This window comes from Drosophila miranda, chromosome 2 (assembly GCF_003369915.1).
Source record: "Drosophila miranda strain MSH22 chromosome 2, D.miranda_PacBio2.1, whole genome shotgun sequence".
NCBI lineage: Eukaryota > Metazoa > Arthropoda > Insecta > Diptera > Drosophilidae > Drosophila > Drosophila miranda.
In genome coordinates, this window is record NC_046675.1 from 13,616,807 (window position 1) to 13,644,479 (window position 27,673).

Here is a 27,673-nt window from a genome sequence, read left to right on the forward strand (position 1 = left end):
TGGAGGTTGAACAATCGTTGAATGTCATGCACGTGCACTGCCGCCTCCTGCCTCCTGCCCCCGTTCCCGTTCCATTTCCTGTTGCTTCTGCTTGTGTGGCATCCTTTTAATCCTTTTGCCAATGCATTGCATTGCCTTGCATCGAGTTTGATTTCACACGCGAGCACAAAAACAATAATATTATGCCACAAACACTCGCTGCCAACGAACATGGGCCATGTAATCACACTTGAGCTCCGTTCCCAGCCAAACACAGGGGGGGGTGGGGGGCTGGCTCCCGGAGACCCACTACCGGACTCCCACTCCCCCACGCAGATGCAGTGCGATTGCGAAACTTCATTATATGTCCGTTGGCAGACAGGAGGAGCCCCGGCACGAGGCGGAGGTGGCCAATACTTTTCCATTTCAGTTTCTATTTCTGGCTCGGTTCGGCTTTGTTCTCCGGGTCTGTTGTTGCGCCTTTGGCTGCTGATGGCTCTGGCTCTGGCTTTGGCACGGGCTCTGGCATTGAGCTTGAAAATGTGTTTATTTTCGCAGCCAGCCAGGAGATGCTCGACTCGACTCGCCTCGCCTCGCCTCGCCTCGAATCCAAGTGCTGCCATAAAATCGCTGAATCCATCCACGCCGACGACGCAAACAAGCTGCCATATGTGGGGGGGTAACAATCGTGGTGCCCCATCCCCATCGAAATCCCCATCAGCATCATCATTCCCGTCTCGAGGCAATTGTTGTGCATGTTTTTGTTATCTGCTGGCTGGTTGGCTGTAAGGAATGCTAATGCCAATGCCAATGCCGTGCCATAAGTGCACCTCAGGTGTTGGCCAACTCCTTGCCTCGGCCGGCTTTACTTATGCTGATGCTGATGACATTTGCCAGGCTATTTCTTAACTTGCCCCGACTTGAAATTAAATTCCAAGTGGCTGCAACTTCTCGGTCTCGGTTTGGATTGTATGTGTGGCTGTGTGTCTGTTTATGTATGTGGGGGGGGGGGAGGGGCTCCTGACGACGTGTGCGGGTGCCAAATGAGGCAACTTCGAGTGGCAGTTGGCTAAGGCGGGTCCTCAACATTTCGAGTCACGCTTTCATTTGCCGCATTGGCCAATATATCAAAGCACTCAAAGTGATTGCATTTAGTAGGGTCCAATCCCAGTCCCACTACCAAACCGAAGCCGAATGCGATTCCGAATCGGACGCATTGCCGTCATTATGAGCCCCATGCGTTGCACCGGCACGTTCCACACAAACGCACCGTCATCCCCAAGTGGCAGCCATCATCCCGTAGGAAGAAGTCTGCTTGTTTGTGCTGGTCAAACCCACATCTGTCTCTCCTCCAACTCTCCCTGGGCCACACATCGCATACGGCATTTTAATTGTCGTACAACAATGATCCACTTCCCCCTTACCAGCCATAATTGGAGCTTCCATGTCCCGGCGAGGACACTTGGTGGGTCGCCAGAAGTGGACATCACAGGCCGTTGAAGGGCTCCCCGTCGACCGCCCTGCCAATTATCTGGATGAGCTCTTTCTCTCCAAGCGATTGGCGCAGCTCCAGCACAAATTGCCCCGATAGGAAGACACTTTCCGGTAAGTAAATGCCGATGGGCATGGACAGAAATGAATTGCTCTTAATCCTTAATGCTTTTTCATTCAGAAGAGATAATTGTCGAGTCCATACATTTCTTTGAGTACAATATATGAGTACATAAGGGAGCTTATAACTTATAACTAGTACATTACTTATCAATAGCCAAGTCTTACCAAAGAAAAGAAACCGCGTCCCGCCCTCTACTCAGCTTCATCTGTTCAGCTCTTCTGGGCAGCTGAGTCGGTCCCAAAATCCTATAACAAATACAAAGGCGCAGAAAATAAGTATTTTTCAGTTCAAATAACAAATTGTTTGTCTTGGGCATGACGCGTCATATTTTCTCCGAGACTGGGACCGACTGCGCCTCGCCAAAGACTGTGTACTCTTGGACGGACTAGTCAAGAACGAAGGCTAGCCTAAAAGATAATTGACGTACCAGTAAACCGGCGTCGATCAAAACTTTAAATGGTATTTGTTCCTGAAGCAATATCTTGGTAATTTTATAGACTTTGGTCTTACCTCAAGCTCTGGAGTCTTACTTATTTTTCACTACTCTTATCATAAGGGCCGGAGGAAGAACATTCCACTTCGGATAAGGTGTTGTGCGGAGAAGTAAGTGATTATTTTGGTTCCTTAGATTCTAGCAATAAAACCAAGAACATAACATTTCCATTTTGCCATTGGCGTTGGGCAATACAAAGCATGACGAGTGCAGCAAGTCTTTTCAAACAGACAAATGTCTTGGAAACTATCGTAGATGATATCTGGGTATCAATATAACATCTTGGAATCAATGAGTGCCAATTACTTCGAGGCTCAGCTTCGTCATCTAGAAGTTTTGGGAGAGACTTTGGACGGGTAATAGATCCATTGGCGATCGTTCGTGGCGATCCTCGGAAACGAAAACGGTAACGGCAGTGGCATAGCCGGAGGAGAAATCAGGTCTCTGGGACTTTTGTAAAAAGCCACTACATGAAGAACACCTTCAACCAGATAGGCCTGCCGGTTCTAAGCAGGGAAAAGTTTCGCCCAAGTCTTGAAAAAGATTAACCAGCTGCGGTCTAAGAAGAAGGCACTGCACTGCTCCCGAGCTCAAAAATTGGCCCAAAACGGTGAAGAGCAGAACTTAGAGGCTGCCTATGTCTTGACTTTTGGACCCAGCAGATTACGAAGGATACATAGCCCAGGCCTATCTGCTCTTCTAAGAAAGGATTTACTATTAAACCTACATTGGTCTGTTGTTATTATTATTATTCACCGATATCTAAGATCCGCGTCGCCAGGGCACGTGCTATCGTACCCTGGGCTACGGCGAGTGCCTCAGTAGATGCTTCTATCGGCTGCTTTATCTTTTCACTTGGGACTACATCGGGGAGTACTTAAGTGTCTTTGTATCTGCACTTGAATCTCAGTGCTGGGCGATGTGGAAGATTGAAGTTATCAGATATATATATACTACTACATATACTAATGGAACCCAAGCCATTACGAACTGTTCTGATCTATATAATACTAACCTTTCTTAACACTTTCTTTGAACCAAATTTTCTGTGTGTGTGTTCTGTGTGTGTGTCCCAGGACACCATAAACCAGCATCGAAAGTGCACCACGCTCACGCATTACTTGTAATACCCTTGCCGGGTGTCCTGGATTATGCCGCACTCAGATTTTGCATAACTTGGGGATGGGGTTGGCGCATCAGCAGCTGACATTTAATTACATGCACCGCTTTGTTGATTTTCCTCAATACAGCTGCCCCATGCATCCCAGAATCCGTATCCACAGCACCCATGCCCGCAACACCACCTCCACATACTGCCACATTTGTTGCGTGCGCACGTAACTCAAATGCCAAACACCTGCAGTTAACACGTTCGCAGTGCTTACAGAGCGGGCAAACAGATCCCTACCGTGCTCGCAGTCCGTGGCCGTATCCCTGTCTGGGCGCACAGACGGACAAAGCAGCGTTAAAACTGCACTTAAGTCAAACTTGCCAGACAAGTGCCGAGTGCTGGAGGGTAGGCAGGAGGAGGAAAACGAGGAGTACGGGTAGTGGGGGGAGTAGGGAACAGACAGAACTAAAACAGCAACTGGCAAACGGCTCGCTGACGTGGTCGTGGTCGGTTGTAAAATTTCATTAGGAGCTAAACGGTTTTCCCTGCACATTGCACAAGGCGCCCACACCCCCCCCCCCCCCCCCCCCCCCCCTGACCCACACCCCAGCCCCCTGCCACGCCGCTGGCACTACTTAGGACAGACTCTGCCACTGTCCGTCGTCTGATGAGGCTTTCTTATGCTAATTCTTGGCGCTTGGACACTTAGTTGATTGGTTTTTGTCAGAGTCGTCGTCAGCGTTGACTGATTGGATTTTGGTCATTTGCGTCGGTCGTCCATTCCCCATCACCCCATCTAATGCAGCATGATTATGACTGGGTGTAGCATCAAGCTTAAAGCGACACAGCGGATACCCCACACTTTAGTGTAAGTAAACTCGTAGCAGACAGTGTTCCTGTACATAAATCACGGTATCACAGTATTTGCCAAGGGCGTACGCCGGCCTCTGTGGCCTTGACCTAGACCTAAACACCGTTACATAGCGGTAGGGAGGCGGGGTGGCGTGGTCTGGTGGCTGTAACATTCCATTAACAGCGCCCGCAGCTTACAGCCGTTAAGTGGAGCTTGCGGCCAAAGCTTTTATTTCGAGAAAGTTAGCAAAGGGATTTCATTGAACAAATATTATAGATTGTTTTAACTGTAATTAATAAAAACAAGTTTATAATACTAGCTAAAATAATAGGTTATTGCATGCCATAACATAATACCGCTCATTGTAGTTCCTCTATAAAAATATCGTGGATATACAAAAAACCCATATGACCCTTAAAAACTCAATGTTTTCCCTCTGAAAATACTATCTAGCGACAGTCTCCACTCCATGCCACATGAGAATGACAAAATTCTAGCGGCATCATTAATATTTTGTCCATCAGATGAGGTTTTTCTATTAATTGAAGTCCCTCAAGACGTGGGAGTCTTCGAGATAACACAGAATAGTAATTCTAGAACTAGCTTGGAATACAGTTTTAGATTTTATATTCGGCTCGCAGAATAGATCGTATAGCGTTCTCGGAAATACACTGCCAATGAATAGAATAGACTCAATGCATTTTCTATAGAAAAAGTATATTTCTTCAATATTCCACATTCCATTCCCTAATAAAATTGAGCATTAAATCATAAATCAAATTGTAAAACGAAAAATGCATTGAGTCTCTTCTTTTGATCGGCAGTGTATTCATGTTTTTCCCATTATTAGACTCTTTTCAAATTCCACAAATTTTCCTATTTATTTTCATTATTAATGGACCTACATACTTCAATGCTTCATCTTTTGAAAATGACTTACCTCAAGTCATATTTATTTTCTTTTAATTGGGATTTCAATTCGATGATTTTTTGATTTTTGAACATTTTTTCGATGTCCGCATTCTGAGTGTTGTATTGAAGTGTCGCTTATTTGAAGAACGAAAATTTGAGTTATTTCAATTGAATTTGATTCCTTAATCTCTTCTTATGAATATTGCCATTTGTTTTTCTACAAATTATAAATAAAGATTTAATAGAAATTAAAATTCGTATTTTTCTTTTGATTGTGCTGTAAATATTATAGCTTTTACGGTTTTTTTTCATGAAAGAAACAAAAATACGGAGAAATATTGAATTTGTTAGTTTGGAACTACTTTTGGACCATTTGAAGGAGCAACGCCAATTGACAACCTTTCGACATAAAGGATAATCTGACAAAAATGATTATACAGGTATGTTTAGTTATTTCACTTTAATTCAATTAATAAAAAAATACAGAATTTGCTTTGATGTGTATATATTTACCTCTTTAAAGATATGCAGCACCCACAACTTGTCTCCTTGAAATAGAATGGTGGAAAAATGTAAGCGACTTAAGATTCGAATTCCCCGCCAAACTTAACATGTCTTTATGTTAACAGTCTGAGGTGTTTCATTCCACGCGCCAACATCCACTCGCTCTCTCTCTCGGAAGCTTTTCGACATGATAAACAAAGAGAACGAACGGCAACAACGAAACGGGAATGAAACACGGCCACCAAAAGTTGTTGTTTTTTCGTGCCGTCGAGACGTTTCGGTTTGCTGATTTTTTGTGCATTCGAAGAGGAAGTTAAGATATTTGCTGGGCTTCAGAAGATCGGAGATCGTATCTGAAGCGGTGAAAAAAATCAATCACATCGGTGCCGTCGATCCAAGGAGCAGAGAGGAGAGTGAGTGCCTATTGCTTTTTCATCGATTTTGCCCCAATTGTTGCCTTACAAAAGCAGCAGTGCGCAGTGCCACTCCTACAATTCATCTCTTTCTCCTTCCCACTGTCTTTCTCCTTATCCTACTTTGTTCGTTTTTTATGCATATTTTCCATTTGAATATCTCTGTAACTGGTTCTAGCAAAGTGCCGCTGCCTTATTCTGTTTTGTGTAGTTCTTCTCCCTCTCTCTTTTTGTTTTATTTGATTGCCTTTTAGCCTGTCATTCGTTGCGGCAACCGCGAATATACCGGCTTGTTGTCATCTGTGCGGAGAGAGAGCAACCAAATAGACAGAGAGAAAGAGAGAGAGAAGCTGCTTGAGAGAGAGGGTGACTCAGTGAATAAGCTTGTGGTTGTGTGAGGTTATGCGTGTCACCGTTTGGAATTGGAACACGCGCGTGTATTACTGGAGACACTGGCGTCCAGCAATATTGGGCCGGCACACCCTCGGTCTGATTGAATTGCTGCATTTCTCTTAATTGATACGAACTTCAAATGGACGACTACGCTACCCAGCGCTCGCTCGCCAAATAGCCCCAATTAGAGGTTTTTCTGCTGCTTTCCACCCATTTCTCTGGATTGTGGGTGCACCAGAGAATGACAGAGAGAGAGAGAGCGCGAGCTGCAGGGCAGCTGTCCCGGACCAGCTGTTCTTTCCAATTCCCGCGCAATTTGCATTTTCAATTGCAGGCGACAGCAAGAGAGAGACAAACACATTATGCAATACGCATTCATTTAGCGTGTTATCATTTTTTATTACCGCTGCTGTAACTAGTTTCTGTCGGAACACATCACTAAGGTTAATTTTCACACACCAATTTCTGAAGGTTAACAATAATTCCACTAGGGGTTTGGGGTTCAATTAAATTTCGGCCTCACAAAAGGTGGCTCGCCCGCATAATCCTGGGTATCTCCTCACGTGAACCAAACTTTCAACACCCCTCTTATCAGACCACTTCCATTTAGTGGAAATGGAAATATTTCAGAAAAATGTAATATGTAAATGTCGATTTTCACTAGTTATTGTAGATTTTATTTGTTATTTATGTTATTAAAATATATCTGGGGACTGATATACCCGATACCTATTTTGTTTACGGTTTAATTGGGAAAACTAGACCTGGTTTCGATTTTTTCAAGTTTCCGCCTTCGTGTATTGAGGGATCGGTAGAAGGAGAAGATTACTTTAGTATACAATGATACAATATGAATACGTGTTTCGCCGGCCCCGTGATGTAATAGTTCTGGTTCATGAAGTCAAAATATGGGGAAATATATAAATATTAATACATATGTAAAATGGCCCGACCCTATATGGGATTCGACTATTACATGGAAAATGGCTTATAATAGACTTGTAATTATCTTACAATCTTTACATCAATACGTTAATTGTCAGATAATTATTGCACAAGTAAACGATACAAAATTGCAAAACAATAATAAAAAATATTGTTGCGATATTGTTTATCGGTATTTTGTTTAATATATATGTGCATATATATTTGCTCCCTTTTTTGTATCTGTACAAAAATGGGAAAGACACTTTTGACAATGTCAGATGTAAGAATGAAAAGTTTTTGGGAATACAAATAATAAAAATGAAATATTTTGTATACTAATTAGTTTTCCCTCCGGTGATGTATTCTTATATTTGTGTCTTCAAATCTATGGACTGATATCAAAATGTGTATGTAGGCATACTTGAGAATGTATTTCATTCATATCCATTGAATTTTGCCTCTCAAAAGAATCTTTCAACAGGGTAATGACCCGGAAGACTCAAAAAAGTTCGCTAGGAATTGGTTGGCATCCGAATAGATAGACGTTTTGCCATCGAAAACTTATGGCAAATCCATTAACCAAAGCACAGATTTGACAATTGCCTCAAGAAATAAGGTCTCAAGTTTTATTTAAGCGTTTGTAGGACCCTTGTCAGGGCGTTTCAAGACCGTAATGAAAACCAAAATGATCAAAAACTATAAATTAAACTCCCAGAAACTTGTAGAACATTTGACATAAGTTTTAGCTTAAAATTTCGTTGGTTATTTCCATGAACAGCAGATTTGATGGGTTCTTTTAAAAAGAAATGGGATTATGGGATTTGGGTATTTACAATTTTGAAGATTTGGAAAAAATTTCCCAAAAAGTGTTTTCAAAGTTGTGAAGTGCGGCACTACTCTTTGCATGAACACAGCTGTATGTCTGAATTTTAATCGTTGTTAAATTCATTTAAAAACTGGTAATGCAAAGAACAGTTAAATCGCTGCAGGGAAAGAGCAAATGTATTGAAATTCTTGCAGGGAAAACAATTGTATGTAAAAATACCCTAAAACAATTTGTTCCCCTTTTTTAAGTGCTTGATTTTAAGTCATAATCAAAGCCTTCTTCGGGGCCTCAAAGTAGTTGGAACCTCTGAACACCTATGCATACTCGTACTCGCATGAATCCTAATTGCTAAAGAATTTCACAAGTGGGCCGCATGCCACAGTCGCGTGGCTGTACCATTCCTATAGCCGTCAGCACCATCCGATAAAATCGATCACAATGGAATGGGATGGGGTGGGGAAGGGTGAAACCGTGTTGCTAATTCGATTGATCAACGGGGCTTAAAGCTAAAGCGGAGTGGCTATCATAATGGAATAATCGTGCCATTTACACCTGTGGCCTGGCCAAGTGGCAATTGGCAATTTGCGTTTCTAATTAGTTGCATCCGTGCCTGCAATTTATGCTCGGAATGCGACTATTGGCAATTGTTTAGATAGTTGTCGCCCATGTGACGAACCATCGTGCGGACCACGTGCAATCGTCGCCTCTGGCGCCCCATCTTAATTCCCGATTGATTCCCACTCGCAGTCTCCGAGTACAGTCTGCATCACTTATTGATTGGCATTCACATACTGTTGTCGTCTTGTGACCAGGCAAGACCCTTCCTTGAGGATAGTCATGCCTAAATATAGCAGCACTTAGAATTTCATTAGTTCGATTAATGATTGCGATAAGATTAATCCCCAATGTAATGCAAAGCACAGGGATGGCAGGAGATACTCATTGCATTTGTTCTATGGAACTTGGAGGGGATCGAGGACTACAAAAAAGGCTTCATAAAACACTAAAAAAATTTTAATAAATATAGAAAATATACACCCGGAGAAAAAAGCTCTGAGATGATAATTATTTATACCAATATAATAAAAAGAAAGTTTTTTCTTTCACCATTAATATGGAAATATTTTATGTAAATATATATCATATATAAAATTAATATATGTGATATTTAAAATAAATATATTTCCTACAAATTCAATAAATATTTTATATATATATATAAATATTTGAACATATTTCATTTAAAAATATATTTCATATATATAATTAAATGAAATTAAAATATTTCACATTAAATATATTTCCCATAAATGATAAAAGTTGCCCTACATATATTTTATTTTATTTTATTATATTTATTTATTTACAAAGACTTTTTTACATTTATTTTTAAATAAAAGTCTATTTGGTTTGCACCTAAAAAAATATATATTTAAATTAAATATGTTTTTAATTCATTTTACTCTGCCATTTTTCTCTGAGTTTATTTTTTGTAATACATTTTTGTTAAGGGAGTAAAATTTAAAATTTAGCAATAAAAAAGTTTAGATTAAATTAATTGATTTCGAGATAAAAAATTGATTTCTGCAATAAAAAATATCTAAAACTATTAAGATTTATTCTGAGCATTTACGAGCTCATATTTATAGAATGGGAATTTTATTAGCTTCAGGCTTGCGTGCTTTATTCTAGCATTGAATCAGCCTTCTATTGTTATCCATTAAAAATCCGTAAGATCAACGAGGACATGCCCTAGTATAACGACTCTACGAAAGATCTAGGGACAAGGCAAGGAGATACAAAATTCTTTGGCAGAATTTACTGTCTTATATACAATCTTCCAAACGAGAGAATTGGGTACTTCTTTGGCTTTAATATTTGTACAAAATACTTGAATAATTTGTTGAATTTTTCGCATTGAACATATTTCATTTTGGTGCACTCGTGTGTCCGATGTCGCATATGGGATGGCGGATGGGTGGGTCTGGGGATGGGTCTGTGGATGGGACAGAGAGCCAGATCGAGAGCGAGTGCCTGTCATAAATTTAAGCGCAATTTGTTTGTCTTGCATGTCATTTTGTTGTCCACAAAGATTTCATATTTTAATACGCTCTCAGTTTTCTATTATTTATTCTCGTTTCATGACTGTAGGAAAATATTTTTAATGGGTTTTACAGCACGTGCCATGCCGTCTGTTTTTGTGAATGTGAGAGCGTGTTGACGAGAGTCTGTTATTATTATTATTATCGTGTTGTTATTGTTTTTAGAATATTTGCAAATATTGCAGCATAAATTGTGTTTATAATTTATGACAGATTATTAAAGTCTGCAGCTGTTTTTGGGCCTCTGCTTTGATTAAAGATTGGGAAATATTTCCCAACAAACCACTTCCCCCCCTTGACTGTCTTCAAAACAGATTTTAAAAAAAGCTACAATAAATACAGATGTGACCAAAAAAGGGAACATTTTTAAAAAATAATTTAAAGATTTTCCACAAGATGCCCTATTAATTATTGTTTAATTTTTGCCCGTAAATAGGTGTACTCTTTGGCCGCTTGCTTGATAAAAACATCTTTTTTATGTTGTCGTTCGCCTAATTTGTTGCAACAGGTGCCACACGAGCACCTACCTCCGCTGCACTCCTCTTGTGGCATAGAAATTGGCGGCATCTCGACGGCCCGTGTCGGTGGCTGGTGGCTGGTGGCCGGTGGCCATCGGTTGCTCATAATTTATATGCATGCGGGATAAGTTGTATATTTATTGGCATAAAGATAAGTTATGTGGCCGGCCGCACATACGAGACTCATTTATTTTTGGGCTACCTTTTTGGGGCAGGCAAAAATAATAATAAATTATTTGCACATTTACAAATCAAAATTTATGTGCTCTAATTATTTATTATTGCTCCCCCTTCTCTTTGTCAGATCTCTTAAATGTTGAATTTTTGATGGAAGATTATTGCTTAAATTTCGTAATCCCTTATTTAAATTGTACTGAATTTTCCCCTCTTTGAAGCTTCTAAAGTGTATTTTATTTGTTTTTACAGATTTTAAAGGATCCTCTGGTAAGTAGAAGAAGATTCTCTGAAGGAACCCCCAAATGACGAATGTAGATCAAGTATTTTTGAATAAAAATTATAAACATAACTGGCTTCTCACACATTTAGATTTCCAAATTATTTATTTATGTACATATTTATAAAAGAGCTGTTCAGGGTTTTTGTGGAACTATGTTTTCTTATTGCCATATTTTTATATTCTCAATAAATCATTATCTCCAAAAACTACTATTAATCTTTTTTTTAATACTATTTTTTTTCTATCTATTTTTTGGATTTTTACTAAAGAAATATTTTCTCTTTTCCTCATGGAGGTATTTCCATTTAAGGAACAATTTTAATGGCCATAAATTGGATTAAAAAGATTTAAGTCTGGGGGTTCGCTCCATTTCCATGGCACCTTCAAGGAATATTTTCTGTTGCTTTTTCCACTTTAAGAATTCCATTTCCTTTTGTTCCCCACTTAATTACTTTTTTTTTTTTAGATTTCTAAAAAATATCTTATATTTAAAACCCGATTAGAAGAATTTTAAAATGATTCCCGGTAATCATTTTGTAAATAAAATTGTAGTATTTATAGTAAATATGTAAATCAACACGTAATTAGTCATCAGTATGTGGGAATATTCTAAAGACATCAAAAGAGCACGCTTCGGTGGGATAGAATCCGATCGGATCGGATCGGGACGGGACGGTATGGAGCCAGACAGACGATGAAACGCATTAAACAGAATTGCATTGCACAAAAGTCGAATCTAAATGTTGATCTAAAATCGAAATTAAATTGAGATGGCAGATGGGAGATAGCAGGGCGTGGGGGTGGTGGGGGTTGGTTGGGGATTAGACGGGTTCCTGGGTCACGTTCTGCTCGGCGCTAATCGCTCAATTTGCCTCACTGCTAGCACGCGGAAATGTGTGGGAGGGCATGAGACCGAGACCGAAACAGAGACAGCGACAGAGACAGCGGCAGAGACAGCCCCAGTGATTCGTACAGTGGGGCCATGCTAATTAAATTTCACTAGTCGCTATTCCGGGGCACGGCGCCGCCTTCAGTCTTAATTTGTTTGCATGCTCGGTCGAGCGGAAAAACAACAACAAATTGACATAATGATCATGTTTGAGGATCGTCAACATCAGACCCTCAGGGGACCGGGGTACTGAATGAATGGGTCGGTGTCTGCTGACAGACATATGTTTAGAGATCTTTCTCTCTCTCTCTCCCTTTCTGCTTTTGTTCAATTGGTATTTTGACTTTGAACTTGTGTTGTTTGCTTGTAATTTACAATTTCTGCACAGGAGGGTCTGCCAGTCAGAGAGAGGGCTGACCCCATTGTGCACGAACGCTACAGAATTGTGTGCACCATTTCCTACCCACTCAACGTGACGTTTAACGTTTTAAATTTAGCCACAACAAACAAAAAAAAACACGGCGAGTGAAAGAAACCAAAACCCAAGTATAACTGTGCTCCGGGGCTTAATATGGACCGACATTTCAATTGCGTTTGCTATTTTTAGGCATTGTCATAATCTCGCGCGTCGCGGGCTTAACGATTATTTTGCATATTGACGGGGCAGGCAGCACAGAGAGAGAGAGGGGTGCGTACGTGCCCCGGGCCTGTGTGATTTGTGGCAAGGTTAACCTGTATTGTATAACAAATATTTTATAATTGAGATGTGACCATCGGTATTCTCGTGTCCAAAGTGGAACTGGAGATATCATATACAAATATGGAACAATGGTGAATATTGTAGAAGCGTGTCTGAAATAATTGTCATCATGGTTTTAAAATCAGACATTAAAAGTCTGTCTTTAGTGCTAAGCCACTCTGTGAGAGAATGTAATCAGCACTATAATTTTTAAACACCTCAAAAATGTATCAAAATCGAAGCATGTGCCATATACATATCTTATTATTATTATTATTTTTTAAAATAAATATTTAAAATACTTAATTTTAAAATTTGATTTTTCTCTTTATTTTTTCGAGCTTTAAACAAAATATAAAGTTTTTAACCCGAATAAAAAATGTTACAAATAGCTAAAGATTCACGGTTAAATCTTCATAAATATTTCATTAAATGTCTGAGATAAATAGTTAAAATACTTAATTTTTAATTCAACTAAAACTATAATATCTCTCCATTTTATTTTCGTATTTACCCCGAATCAACAAATTTAACAAATAGCTAAAAATCATTTAACCTGATTTACAAATATTTCATTTCTTATAAGAAATAAATACATTTTTAATTTTGAAGATTTAAATTTTGTTTCATCCTTATATTTTTTAACTTTAAACAAAATATAAAGTCTCTACCTCGAATAAAATAAATTAACAAAAAACTAAAAATAGGTTAATCTGATTTACAGTTAAATCTTCACAAATATTTCATTAAATTTTTGAGATGAGAAATACTTAATTTTTAAACTTTTTAAATTTAAATTTGTATCCGGTTTTTTCGAATTTTAAACAACATATAAAACCTCTACCCCGTAGTTAATCTTTATAAATGCTTGAAATTCCACTGAAAACTTGACTTATTATTATTTTTGTCACATATGAAATGTGTGTTGCACAAACATTTACTTCCTGCACTTGGACGGCGAATTCTGTGAATTCTCATTGAACTGCAATACCCTCGAACTCTGTATAACATTTTGCTCTCAAGAATATTGATTTATTTTTATTTTTTGCGAGTGCAAAAGACGCAGGCGTCCTTGCCTTGACAGATGGAGGCAGACAGAGCGAAAGATCACATGAAATCTTGACCAGCAAATTGAACTGAACGTGTGAGCTATGATTTTGGCATATGAGATATGGCACATGGCAAATTTGTGGCATTTTTTGAAAACTCAAAACGTACTTTTGTTTATACAAAATGTATAAAGTTTCATGAACCCCAATGGTGCACAAGGGTATGATATATGTATTACCGACAAGGCTGTAGATAATGGCTGTCCATTTGTGCTTGTGGGGATCCAAGAGAATCCAAGGCCGTTTTGGCTACACATCTACCGGATTCTACAACGACTGGATTGGTTTTCGGTAGTTGTCCCACCAAAAAGATACAATAAGTACCACACTCGATTGTGTGGTTCTTAGTTCTAGTTTTTACTCTCTCATTCATAAGTTTTTTCCCTCATTTTGATGTCACCGAAACCGACACCGACGTCACGCAAGCGAATATTTGGCGAAAGCTTCCCCGACACCAATAGATCGGAGGTGCCAGGAACGCACTCAACCTTTGGCCCGCCCACGCACGTGTCATATAACATTGGGCGCTAATTAAATCGGGGCTTTTGGTCTTTTGTGTGTCAACATTTTTGAGGGCGTTCGATCACTTGACTCGTGTTGCCGGTGCGCATAAAAAGTAACCTCCTACGTATACAGACACAGATACAGATATACGCGTGTGTACATAGATACAGATACAATTTGCACAGCCTGACAAATTTCACACATTTTGCTTATTCGCTTTTGTTAGCTCGAATACAATAAATCCCCCTCGAAAATGCGCATACAAAAAAATCGAAAAAGAAAGCAACTTGAACTATAAACAAGAATTTAAAAATAAATTTCCTCTAATTGTTAAAATAATACAAACATGAGTTAAATGCGCATGCCTTTCCAGAGGAAACATGGGTTAAATGGTGATTAGGTAGGGTTCAAGCTTGCCAGGGAGGGGGAGGAATATAACGTGAAGCTAAAAAGGAGTAGAGATAAAAGAACTAGTTCCATTTGTACAAAGCTCCGATTTGGGGTAAAATAAATTGCGATTTAACTCTAGAAACGCAGGAACGATAAAGTTCGTTTCGAACCAGTTCAACAATTTTAAAACTCAATCTCTTGGAAGGTTTTTCGAAAATTTATGGAGTCTGCTATCTACATCGGTTTTATTCTGGTAATACCAGAACTGTTTTCATTTGGAACAATTTCCAAACTCAATATTACGGTACCAGTTCTAAAAAATCAGGTATTTGATTGTTAAATTTGGTATGAACTAGTTCCAAAATACAATTTTTTGGATCCTTAAAGAAAGGAATAATAAATGATGCAAAATTCTATAAACAATTAATAAAATATGTATGAATTTTGGCCAGTTTCTCGACTTCGGGCTAACATTTCTCGTACCGAAAAAGTGTTGGAAAACGAAAATTGATTTTCTCAACGGCTCATGCCATTTTAACCGGAGGTCGGCTGCGGGTTCGGAATCTATCGGGTCGACAAAAAGGTGAAGAAGAATTTTAGAAATCCCAACAAAGAAGAAAAGGCACTTCACATTAAGCAAAGCCTAAAAAGCGCTGATGTTTTAATCAAAGCAATCCTGTGTTTTGCGCAGAACAGCACATTTGTGCGCTTAACAGCACCCTGCTATTCGTTTTCGTTCCCACAAATTACAGGCCTCGAGAAAGCCGAACTGATTTTCCTACAAGTTTATCGGGTCGTCAACTTTTTCGGACTTAAAACTAACGGGCACCTTAACTCGGAGTCGAGTAACCTATGGAATCGTTGAAAAATCAGCTAAAAATCATGCATCAAAGAAGCAAAGGCGTTAAATGTCCAATGAAGTGTTGGAAATAGTCTTATTCAAAACATCAGACAGATAAGATTGCCTGAGAAAACAAAATATATTTTGCAAGATTTACAAAAAATAGTTTTTCCAAATTCACTGATAAAAGAGAACGACATGCAGAACGTTTACCACACCAGAAACTCAAATCCTTCGCAGAACCTGTCGCGTAAGGAGATCATAAAATGGATTAACAGTACCCTGAACATCGATATTAAGAAGCTGGAGGATCTGGGATCCGGCGCCGAGTACTGTCAGCTGTTTAACCAACTCCATCCGGACACCATAAACCTGAAGAAGGTGAAACACGGTTCACATCTCCAGGCGGACTTCCAGGCCAACTTCCTTTTGCTACAGCTGGCCCTGCAGAAGGTGGGCGTGGACAAGGACATCAAGATCGGCAGGATGATTGTGGGTGGCCGTCGCGAGAACTTGGACTTCGCTCAGTGGTTCAAAAAGCTCTACGACCGAAACATTGACAAGAAGGACACAGTCTTCCAGGATGTCTCGGAGCCCAGCAAGCGGTCGTCCAGCAAGCGGTCATCCAGCAAGCAGTCGTCTAGCAAGCGGTCGACCAGCAAGCGGTCGTCCAGCAAGCAGTCGTCCAGCAAGCGGTCGTCCAGCAGTACAGTAGTTCCATCCCGTACCCCAAGCCAGCGATCGGTGTCACTCACTCCTTTCCCGAAAACATCAACCAGACTTCGTTGGTGTAAGGAAGCTTACTTTTAGCGATATTTGAGATTTTAAATCTCCTTAGAATAAAATTGTATTAAATTCTTTTTTGAAAATGTTCTGAACTGGAACTGGAACCGAAATATGCAAATAGGTATTCCCCAGCCCCAAAGGAATTTCCATTTCAATTTGAAATCAAAGTCAATCACTCATTTATATTACTTAATGGGGGGACAGCCGAGCTTTAGCTATAAAGCAGCCGCCGCAACAGACACGGATACAGTTACAGATAGAGCAATAGATACAGATACAAACACAGATATAGACTGGGAATTACTACCACTAACTAACTAACGTCAACGCCAACGCGGCCCGGCAATGGAGGCGGCAAAATTTCGCACATTTTGCACAGGTTCCGTCCCCGTCGATCGCCACCGTCGCCGTCTGTTTCGACGCGTCGCTATGGATCGTTATGGCTGTTATTGTTGCTGTTTTCGTCGTGTTCCGCCATTTGTAGAGCTCATTTAATTTTTATTGTTGTTTATTGCTTAACGAAAAAAAAAACCTTTTCATTTTAAATGTTTGATTACAACGATTTGTGAAGTTCAGTCGAAATTGTGATTTGCGCGCTGGAGGAGCGACCGCCGCCGTCCGTCGTCAGCCGTCAGCCGTCCGATCGCGAGCAATGCGATTCTGAATTGCATTCGGATCGAATCTCCCCAATCAATCGCAATCGCCAGTTGATAGCCGCTCTGGCCAGGACGACGCCTCGAGTGTCAAGTGTGAAGAAACTACAGCAATCTCAAATCAAAAATCGTGAAAAATACATAAATTTTGAAACTCCAAAATGCAGCTACTCAATTTTATGTGCCTCAAGCAAAGTGGGTTTCCAATTTTATTTGATTTAAGCTTTAATTTTGTGTGTGTGTTTGGTGGAAAAAAACAGAATGCAAATTTCCATTGTGTGACTAAATTAATTTTTTATAATTTCGTGCCCCGCATTTGTCATTTTATAAGCCAGAAATATGTACATGTATCTAATGGAAATAACCAAATTTATGATCCCCTGGTTATAGATAGATTGTAGGTGTAGAAATGAGTGGCAAGTGTGGAGTGTGACACCGTTTAGGGGAATTGCTGGAAAAACGCATCATCTGACAGTGATTTATAAATACCTCAACTAAGGATAATTAAATTTGAAAATTATTGTTGTTATCCGATGATAAAAATGTCAATAAAAAGTGGATTGATATTCAACATTCGGTTAAATATTTCAAATAAATGGCATCAATAAATCAGCTAGGAAAACCATGAGGAAAAATAGAATTCAAAATTGATTTAGTTCAGTTTTGATTAAAAAATATTTCCTACTAAATTGAATTTTAGCTATATGAATATTTGAGCTATATGAATTTCGAAAAATAGTGGGCAGATCAATTTCTAAATTCCATTAGTAATTTTACTCACTTATTTGAAAGATCAAGTTCGATATTTGGTTAGTTTCCGATTTTACTACTCTTGATATTATTTTCTTCAACGGCACACATGTTATTACACTCCAATAGAAATACGATAGAAAATTATTATCCCATGGTTCCCATATATCTAAAGAGTCATAAGATTTAAGAGATTTCCAAGTGGCTCACCATTAAAAAGTGTTTACTTGTTGTTGCTTTCATTTAATTACATATTGCTTGAAATCTTTGATTTGATTGATCGTTGAAAATATACAAAGAGTAATGCCAAGATCGAGACATTAAAAGATCTTAATTCGCTTTCAAAATGCATTAATCAATGCCAGTGCTGAAAGCTGTAAATGCAAAGCCAGATAATCAATTATTTTTCCACACGAAAACTGCTGAAAGTTTGCAAAAACCAGAGATAAAATCCAAACAAACAGTCGCTGAGGCACTTGGCACAACCCAGCACTCATATGTAATATTAAAACATATGATATTGTATGGTATGATATGCCATGCAAAAGCTCGTTAAAGTGTCAATATTAACACCATTATATGACTTCAAATGAATTACAATAACCACAAATTAAACAAACTTATAGCGTATACAATTTATTTCGTTTCATCTATTATAATGAAGCTGTCGAATATTTGTAAATGCAAATCTAAAATCTCATTTGTTGTATAATTTTCCACTATTTAAGGGCAATAAATTTGCTTAAGTGTCTGGTAGATTCGATTTTCTACGTTAAATGGCTAATAATATTTGCTTTAAGTAGGTATAAAATAGATTTACAGTCGAGAGCTTCGCATGGTGAAGTGTTTCCCTTAATGGGGGTTTGTGGTAAACCCCTCAACCCCCCGGAGACAAGTGGATCACGTAGATTTGAGTCACCTTCTGATTTGGGAAGACTATTCAAGTTTAATAGGTATTACTTCCGTTACTAAAAAGCCATCAATGTGTGATTCAATACTTCCAGATTTCTGATTTTTCGTAGCAAATTGTTACATGCATTATTCTCAGTGTATGAGCTTCTCTTCCATGCTTTGATCTTGGTGCAGAGAGCGTGTTGGTGAGAGAGCGCGAATGTACTGAGGGACTCGCTCAGAGATGATCGAAGGAGCAAGGCAAAACGAGTAAGCTCGGTGTTGACGAGAGCGACAAAGAGAGAGAGAGAGAGGGTTATGTCTGCAGGTAAACAGTCGTGGGAACGAAAAAAGCTTCACAAAGGCTCAAAGCAGAGTATTCATTAACCGACATTTCTACCTTTCCCGATTCCGATTCATTCCGTTTCATACTCACGCATACCTACGCATATGACGCTGATGACGATCACCTTTGCCGGCCGCCAACCCCAGTCGTCGGCTCATCCTCCTCCTCCGATCATACACCACCGCCATGGCCGAACTGCATTGGAAATGATATGCAAACATCTATGGGAAGGAGACGATCTATAAATAGAGCCGCCACGCAAAAAATGGGAAATGTTTGTATGGGTGTGTGTGCGTCTGCCTTTGCGTGTTGTGTGCGATTTTTATTTTTATATGTCTTCGGGTCCAACGATGGCGCATTTTCATGCACAGCAGAAAAGAATTTCACGCCATGGCCAATGCAGACTACTGATCCTATAATTTCTCTACAACCACAATGTCTGAAGATATACATATGGATGTACATACGTATATACATATTTATGTATGTACATATGTAGGTATGCAGAGTAAAGCCCCACGAAATTATACAGATAGATATTTCCATATGGCTGGTGTGTCTCTGACTTTCCCCCTTTTTTGAGGTCTAGTCTACTCTCTACGGGTTTGTGAATGCAATTTACAAATTTTCCATGATGGCTTTACGTACGTATTTTTCGGGCTTCCCTCCACTTGTCCCCACCACAACACAACACTCCCCACTGCCCCACCACTGAATGGAACAATTAGTATATTATCCAACCCACAGAGAGATAACCAAGTGGAAGGGACTGGGAGTCCATTTGGGGTCTGGGTGCGGTATAGAAAATAAGTCAGCTGTATCTATGCTCTACTTTTTTTTTGGACTCTTTATTGTTGCTAATTGTTCCCGTTTGTTGTTGTTGGAAACGTTTTTCACTTATCGTGCGCGTCAGAGCAAATAAAATCTGAGTACACAAAAAAAAAAAGTGGAAAGAATAACCAAAGGAAAGGAGAGAAAATACTCGTTGGTAAAATGGTCAGTGGGAATGAAAGACAAATGTTGTGACATAAAAAGAAGAAGCGATTTTTTATTCCAGAAAAAGGCCTCAATTTTTGCATATTTCTTCTAATAAATTTTAATAAATGGAAACTTATTTTAATTAAAATTACACCAACATATATTTAAAAATTAATTATTTGTTTTTACTAATTAAAAACAGTTCTTACATAATTTATTTCAAAGAAATGGTTTCCCATAATTAAAATCATTTTAAAATGTCCAACATTTATCATGATTATGCCCACTGTATGGACTATCACCGCTCTGCTCTCACTTGCTTGGTTTTCTCTCTCTCGGTTTCTCTCTCACTCTTCTTCGTTTCGTCTCTTTTGCCATGCCAAACGGCAGCACAACCCTCCCCCCACACCACCCCTTGCCGTAAACGTTGTTGCTGTTGATATTTGCTCAATACATTTATTTTTGTATTTTCTAACGAATGCTTGTTGTTGTTGCTGTTGCCACATGCCTGCCCCGCCGTCCTCTGCGGCAGCCCTCCCTGCCAATCAGGCCGTTGGCGCACTTGTTACGCGCCGCCGTCGCTGACGTTGTTGGACGTTGGCTTGGCTGCCGCTTCGAGCAAAAGCTCATTTGTTGCGCGGCGTTGGATGAAAACGCGTCGAAATCGCGTGAAACGAGCGGCTGAACGAACGAAACGAAAACGCCAGCACCCGAAGAAGGCGAAGAAAAACGCGCGCGTGCGTCGAGAAGGAGAAGAGGAGGAGAACAACAACAACATCAAACACAATGTAACGGTTTCTTCATAATTTTGCGTAAATTGTTTTGATTTCTTTTGCGTGAAATCAATAAAAACAGAAATGAAAATTTATTGAGCTCTCCGCAAGTGTGTGCAAGTTTTGTGTGTGTGTGTCTGTGATGATGTTGAAACGAAATCAATTTTTTTCCACTGTACGCGGTCGTGTGACAACGCAGACTTGTGCTTATCATTTGCACATGATCGTGTGACTGCACCTCGCTCGCTCTCTCTCCATCTCTTCCCACTATCCTCCTTTGGTCTGTCACTCTCCTCCTTTGGCCCCCCGCCATCTCTTCCTCACTATATGCACCCTCGTTGAGGGTATAATGACTGCCACGCACTGAATGTTTTTTTATATATTCTTTCAAAATGTAAAAATATTGTTGGAAGGTCTTGTGGTAAATGTGGTTCCGAAAAACATTTAACAAAACTTAAACCTAAAATATTACAAGGACAAATTTGATTGTCATCTGATTAGAGTAGGTATCCATCGATCTGTAAGGGTATTCAAAGCCTTGCCAGCCTACGTTTCTGGTTTGGGTTTTGATATTGATTTATTTTGACATTTTCTAGGCGCCTCTTGGGCAACATTTTACTTAGAAATATTTGTATTTGCTTTGCTTAAATTAGCAGCCACAGGTCCCGTTCTCCCGCTATCCCTCCTTCCCTGTTGACTTGCCAAGTGTTTTGTTTTTTTTTTTTTGGTCTCTGCCGGTTTTAGAGGCGTTTCCTGTACTCTTCGTCTGCGTCGCCGTTTTGTTTGTTGTGTAAACATTTTTTTATACCTCTGCTTCGCATTTTATTTTATTTGAGTTTCCCATTAGAATACGGTCCCCAAAAAAGTGTTAAAATTGCGAAATTCAGTTAACCCCCAAAAAATATATAGTATATTTCTTTGTGTGTAGTATCTACATATGTGTAATAACAATTGCTGTTTGCCTAGCTGATTTCGGTTTTAATTAAGTGCCAGGCCCGGACCCAGGCACATGACACGTCCGATAACTGGAGGCTTTATCGCAGTTTTCGCCTTGTCATAGATATCTTCTTGGAATTTTAGTTGCACTCATTTGCTACCCATTGGTAAAAGGGGATGTAGATAGGTAACAGAGAGCAAGAAAAATGGGGAAAAGCCTGTGCCATGGAAGAGTATTTACTGTATTTTATTGTTAAAAGTACAGTCTAAAGTTCTTTGAATTGAATCAAATAAATCCAATGAGAAGGTATCGAAAAATATATTGTATATATTTTGTATGGGCTTTCTTCCAAGTTTCATCGCAATTTCGGGGCAGGCCTTATCTCATTATGGGACTATCGAGTGGTACACTCCAGCGACTAAGTGGAACAATATCATTATTATAAACATTTTAGCTCAAAAGCTAATTACGATTTCCACACGTTACTGTTTTTGTTGTTGTTGTGGATGTTGTTGCTGCTGCTGCTATTTATAGCTCAATGCGGTCATTGGTCCCGCGCTCCCCTCCCCGGCTCTCCGGCATTCCCCACATTCAGCTGAGAGTAAAACGCTTTTTATGCTAGATGGAGCAAAAGAGAGACATACAGAGAGAGGGAGAGCAAAAGAGAGCACGCTTACAGTTGACCGATCGCCAAACAGTCGCGGGCCAGCATATGGTGCACACTGCTCTCGTCTATTCATAAAACGGAACCTTATCAGCGAAACGTGGAAAAATTTAGCATAAGAGAGGTTCACAGGGGGGTGTGGAGCGGGGGGAGCTGCCAGTTTGACATGTGTTGGGCGTAAAAATATTATTTATTGTGCCAAAACGTGCGGGTAATTCCCCGCTTCATCAAAAAAGTCGTAATAGACTTTCACACAAAACAATTATCAAACAAAAAATATTGAAATATTCCGAAAAAATTAACTTTATTTGCAATAATTGAATTTTAATAAATATAATAAATAATAATAATACAAAAACTTTAAATTTAACTTTTAACAGAAAATTTTAATCTTTTTTTTAAGGAAAACCTTAAGAAATATTGCAATATTCCGAAAAAATTAACTTTATTTGCAATAATTGAATTTTAATAAATATAATAGATAATAATAATACATTTTCAGGGCTTAATTTAATTTTCCAAATTTAAGAGTACAAAAAAGTAATTTTTCTGATATTTTTAAACATTGAAATGCATGAAGGAAATTGTTTAGCAATTAATTAGCATACAAAAATTTATTAAATTATTTTGTGAATAAGTATTGGTTTATGGCTAATGTACCCCTCATCGATGATGCACTGACTTTCCCTGATAATGACTAAGAGACCCATTCATGGAATAGGCCCTGACTAATACTTTCCCCCAACCCTCCCCTAAAAAACAATTCCCATTTAATATTTTAAAATCAAAATTCCAATCAATTTCAAAATCAATTGCGGCTACTCTTTCCAACGACTCGACGTTTTATCCATGAAATGTTCCAAAATTAAAGCTCGTTTATCTTGTAGACTTGTTGTTTTCTGAAACCCATTGACGATAACCAAAGGCAAGGCCAAAACTTTACCCGAAATTTACTCTTTGCTCTATTGCAGAGGTTGCGCACATCGCCAACAACAACCACAACAACAACAACAACAACAACAACAGCAAACCCCCTTCGGGAGCCAACGAATCAGTTGCCGATTCCAGAGATAGCCGCATCTTTGGTTGCTTTGTCAAGAAGGATAAGCACCAGGAGGAGCGTGAGCAGACATCAGAGGAACAGCAGAACTCAGGAGCCAGAGAAAGTTCCCATTCGGGCAGCTACAACGTCCAGCAGGAGGAGAAGCGATCCAGCGTCAATCTAGCAGGAGGATATCCATCCATCTATCGGCAGCAGGACGAGGAATTCCACCCACCCTGTCAGGAGAAGCCTCCGCAAAAGAGAGACAGTTTCGTGGTCTGCAAGCAGCCCAAACCGAGAGGCAGGCAACCACAGCAGCGCTCCCAGAGCCAACCGGCGATATCACAGCAGCCCCGCCGACGTCCAGGGACACCGCCACCGCACGCCGCCGCCGCCACCGCCAAGAGCATGACCTCCATACCCGCCACCCTGTCCAGCAACAATGTGGCCGCCGCTGGAGCGGCCAATGTGCCGGAGAAGCAGCCGTGGCCGAACTCCAAGGACGACTACGAGCTGCGGGACGTGATCGGAGTGGGAGCGACCGCGGTGGTGCACGGGGCGTACTGCATACCGCGGAACGAGAAGTGCGCCATCAAGCGGATCAATCTGGAGAAGTGGAACACGTCGATGGACGAGCTGCTCAAGGAGATCCAGGCGATGTCGTCGTGCAACCACGAGAACGTGGTCACCTACCACACATCGTTTGTGGTGCGCGAGGAGCTGTGGCTGGTGCTGCGCCTCCTGGAGGGCGGCTCCCTGCTGGACATCATCAAGCACAAGATGCGGACATCCAACTGCAAGCAGGGCGTCTTCGACGAGGCCACCATTGCCACGGTGCTGAAGGAGGTGCTCAAGGGCCTGGAGTACTTCCACTCGAACGGCCAGATCCATCGCGACATCAAGGCGGGCAACATCCTGATCGGCGACGACGGCACCATCCAGATAGCCGACTTCGGCGTGAGCGCCTGGCTGGCCACGGGCCGGGATCTGTCGCGCCAGAAGGTGCGGCACACCTTCGTGGGCACCCCTTGCTGGATGGCCCCGGAGGTGATGGAGCAGGACCATGGCTACGACTTCAAGGCGGACATCTGGTCGTTCGGGATCACGGCCATTGAGATGGCCACCGGAACGGCGCCGTACCACAAGTACCCGCCGATGAAGGTGCTCATGCTGACGCTGCAGAACGACCCGCCCACCCTGGACACGGGCGCCGATGACAAGGACCAGTACAAGGCCTATGGCAAGACATTCCGCAAGATGATCGTCGAGTGCCTCCAGAAGGAGCCCTCGAAACGGCCCACTGCCAGCGAGCTCCTGAAGCATGCCTTCTTCAAGAAGGCCAAGGACCGCAAGTACCTCACCCAGACGCTGCTTCAGTCGGGCCCCAGCATGGAGACGCGGGTGCACAAGGCTGCCAAGCGGCAGCCGGGAGCCTCTGGTCGCCTGCACCGTACCGTCACCGGCGAGTGGGTGTGGTCCAGCGAGGAGGAGGACAACGGCGGCACCAGCGGCGGACGCAAGCATCCCTCATCGGACTCCGATTCGGAGGATCGGCCCATGAACCGGCTGGAGCGGGCCGACTCCTCGGACAGCGATCGAGAGGACCCCTCGCCCGAGATCACGCACAGCGTCTCCTCGGCCACTGTTACGGCAGCAACGGCCGCAGCAGGAGCACTGAGTGCCACTGCCGCCCCAGTCGCCGCCGCCAGCACCCAGGAGGTGACCGCGGGCCTGGCCCAGATGCCCCTGCCCAGCGAAGAGCGGGGGGGCGAGGAGGCACCACCCGTCAATCTGGTGCTGCGGATGCGCAACCTGCGCCGCGAACTGCACGACATTCGCTTCGAGTTCATGGTGGGCAAGGACACGGCCGAGGGCATTGCCACCGAGCTGGTGGATGCTGGCCTCGTGGACGCCCTGGACACACAGCCGATGGCCCAGCACCTGGACCATCTGATAGCCCAGTGCGCCACCATGAAGACGATCACGTTCCAGTTGAGCTCGGGCGTCCAGCCCGGCGAGGTGCCCGACGAGCGTTCGCTGGTGGGCTATGCGCAGATATCCATCACGGACTAGGACTAGGACTAGGACGGGCTGCCCGGCGGCCCAGTGCCTTAGATGCAGCTCTAAACCCCAGCCCGCCCGCCCGCACGCTCGCTCCATCCCTCAACCAAAACCACACACAATCCTCGCCACAAACACCTCCCAATCAAGCGCGCCAGTCTCTGATACGTAAGGCCAGAGGAAAGGGCCACCAGGAGTGGACCGGAACCGGAACGTTGCCGTTGCCGTTGCTGCTTTTAGCACTAGACTAGAACTAACTGTAAATGCTAGTGATAGATGTTAACGCGAGCCGATCGTTTACTATAGAAATTATCGATGTATACACATATATATCTTCTCTATATACGCTCCATCCCTATATACTATATATCCATATATATATATATATGTATATCTAAAGCGCATTGTAATTACTCCATGTGTACTCCCCCCCACGCATAGCTAACCTTTGCCCCTCTGCTAAAGTAGCTAAAATAATTCAAGAACCGTGTACTTATTCGTTTTCGTTTCGTTCGTCTTTAAGTAGCGCGCCCTCCCTACCACCCCCCCACCCTTGCCCGCTATGTATATAAATCTGTTTTTTCGATTAGCCCGTTGCCCGACCCCGGTCCAGCCCTGCCCAACCACCCACAATCCCCCCCCCCCCCCCACCAGGCGCCTCTAATTTATTCTCTAGCAATCGTAAACACTAATTTGTAAAGCCTAGCGCCTAAGTTTTACTTGTTTTACTCTCTCCCCGAGCCCAACTTTTATTTTATAATATTTTACTCCACTCGTACTCTGCTCCACGAATCCTGCAAGCACCTTTAGTCGATAAGCCTGCAACAGATGCAACACTACACTCTAAGAGAAACAACCAGTAGGGCGCCCCCAGGCACAGTTGTGGCGACCAGTCTACCCTTAGTCTAAAGAGTAATACATACTTTATATAATTCAAGCTCTGTAACTACGATGAAGTACCGTAAACTACCCATAACTTTAGAACACTGAATATTATTAAAAAAAAAAACAAAAAACACACATCATTTAGTAAAGAGAAAATCACAAAAAAAAAAACAAAAACAAGAAACGAAAAAGGATTTTAATTTGTGTGTTTTTATTGGTCTCCCTATCTCTTCCCTTTTTTTTTTTTGTTGGAAAAAACTGGTAAAAAATTCGATCGATCCCTGCTCTTATTTTGTATCGCATTGTTCCTCACATCTTGGGCAGCTCCCCAACCCATCTTATATGTATCTTTGGTCCTGAAATTGTGTGGAATTTAACAAGAAGCCAGTATATGCCTGTAACTTTAGACTTATTAAATTTTAAATTGTTGAAACGAGAGTAAAACTAAAACTAAAATTAAACATTTTAAATGCAAAGACCTCTTAGATACTTAAACAATTATACGATTATTTAATCGATCAATTATGATAGTAGAGGACCGACTGGATTGGGATGTCCCCATTGTATACGAGAGAATACGAGAAATTTCGAAATAAATATTGCATTTGGTTCCCTGAAAAAAAAAAAACATCTACGATTGTCCTGTCAACCTCTCAAGTTTTATTGTTAATTTTTTGTTGAACAAATTTGCAGCCATGTCCGACTATTTTGAGGAGCTGGGCCACGAGCCCACCGGTCCGGAGGGGGCCAACGACTTTGCCAAGCACTACCGCCGCCTGCAGGTGCTGGCCATCATGAACGGCATCGACATCGACATACAGGTGCCGGAGGCCTCGAAGCGAGCCATCGCTGCGCTGCCTGTGCACAAGGTCCTGGAGGCCGAGTTGGGCGGCGATCTGGAGTGCGCGGTGTGCAAGGAGCCGGCCCAGGTGGGAGAGGTGTACAAGATTCTGCCGTGCAAGCACGAGTTCCACGAGGAGTGCATTCTCCTGTGGCTGAAGAAGGTAATCGTTGGGTATTCCATTTGTTCTAGAACTTAACCGATCCACCTGCAGACCAACTCGTGTCCCCTGTGCCGCTACGAGATGGAGACCGACGACGCGGTCTACGAGGAACTGCGCCGCTTCAAGCAGGACGAGTCCAACCGCCGTGAGCGCCATGACAACCTCATGAATTCCATGTTTGGTTAGAGAAAGTGCTGAAATTGTCATTTGGTTAAGGGAAATAAAGATTGGTATGGTACAGGCTAACGTTTTAATGGGTGGAGTGGAACATGGGATGCATTGACTGAGTTGCCTCTTCCAAAACCGGAAGTTGATACAGTACTCGTAA

At 41.5% G+C, this 27,673-nt stretch overlaps 3 protein-coding genes across 5 annotated transcripts; all 3 read left to right on the forward strand.

The window, feature by feature from the left end:
* The first annotated feature begins 5,811 nt into the window (after positions 1 to 5,811).
* On the forward strand, positions 5,812 to 26,969 carry LOC108156871 (serine/threonine-protein kinase OSR1). Of its 2 annotated transcripts, XM_017288599.2 has the most exons (3): positions 5,812 to 5,880; positions 11,073 to 11,090; positions 23,325 to 26,969. In XM_017288599.2, the coding sequence occupies exon 3, from the start codon at positions 23,804 to 23,806 to the stop codon at positions 25,466 to 25,468; it is 1,665 nt and encodes a 554-aa protein (XP_017144088.1). In that variant the 5' UTR covers positions 5,812 to 5,880; positions 11,073 to 11,090; positions 23,325 to 23,803; the 3' UTR covers positions 25,469 to 26,969. The 2 variants fall into 2 exon arrangements, with proteins under 2 accessions (XP_017144088.1, XP_033244936.1); XM_033389045.1 differs by lacking the exons at positions 5,812 to 5,880; positions 11,073 to 11,090 and adding an exon at positions 16,988 to 17,209.
* On the forward strand, positions 5,813 to 27,583 carry LOC108156873 (E3 ubiquitin-protein ligase RNF181 homolog). Of its 2 annotated transcripts, XM_017288601.1 has the most exons (4): positions 5,813 to 5,880; positions 11,073 to 11,090; positions 27,035 to 27,345; positions 27,397 to 27,583. In XM_017288601.1, exons 3-4 carry the CDS (start codon positions 27,037 to 27,039, stop codon positions 27,529 to 27,531), a joined length of 444 nt encoding a protein of 147 aa, XP_017144090.1. In that variant the 5' UTR covers positions 5,813 to 5,880; positions 11,073 to 11,090; positions 27,035 to 27,036; the 3' UTR covers positions 27,532 to 27,583. The 2 variants fall into 2 exon arrangements, with proteins under 2 accessions (XP_017144090.1, XP_017144091.1); XM_017288602.2 differs by lacking the exons at positions 5,813 to 5,880; positions 11,073 to 11,090 and adding an exon at positions 20,605 to 20,767.
* On the forward strand, positions 15,774 to 16,385 carry LOC108153957 (microtubule-associated protein RP/EB family member 1-like). Its single transcript, XM_033388232.1, has one exon. The coding sequence runs from the start codon at positions 15,774 to 15,776 to the stop codon at positions 16,383 to 16,385; it is 612 nt and encodes a 203-aa protein (XP_033244123.1).
* Positions 27,584 to 27,673: the final 90 nt, after the last annotated feature.

Coding starts and splice junctions, on each gene's coding strand:
- LOC108156873 (XM_017288601.1), top strand. CDS start 27,037: ATGTCCGACTATTTTGAGGAGCTGGGCCACGAGCCCACCGGTCCGGAG. Junction 27,346..27,396: donor TTCTCCTGTGGCTGAAGAAG/GTAATCGTTGGG, acceptor ATCCACCTGCAG/ACCAACTCGTGTCCCCTGTG.
- LOC108153957 (XM_033388232.1), top strand. CDS start 15,774: ATGCAGAACGTTTACCACACCAGAAACTCAAATCCTTCGCAGAACCTG.
- LOC108156871 (XM_033389045.1), top strand. CDS start 17,176: ATGCAGCTACTCAATTTTATGTGCCTCAAGCAAA. Junction 17,210..23,324: donor TTTTATGTGCCTCAAGCAAA/GTGGGTTTCCAA, acceptor GCTCTATTGCAG/AGGTTGCGCACATCGCCAAC.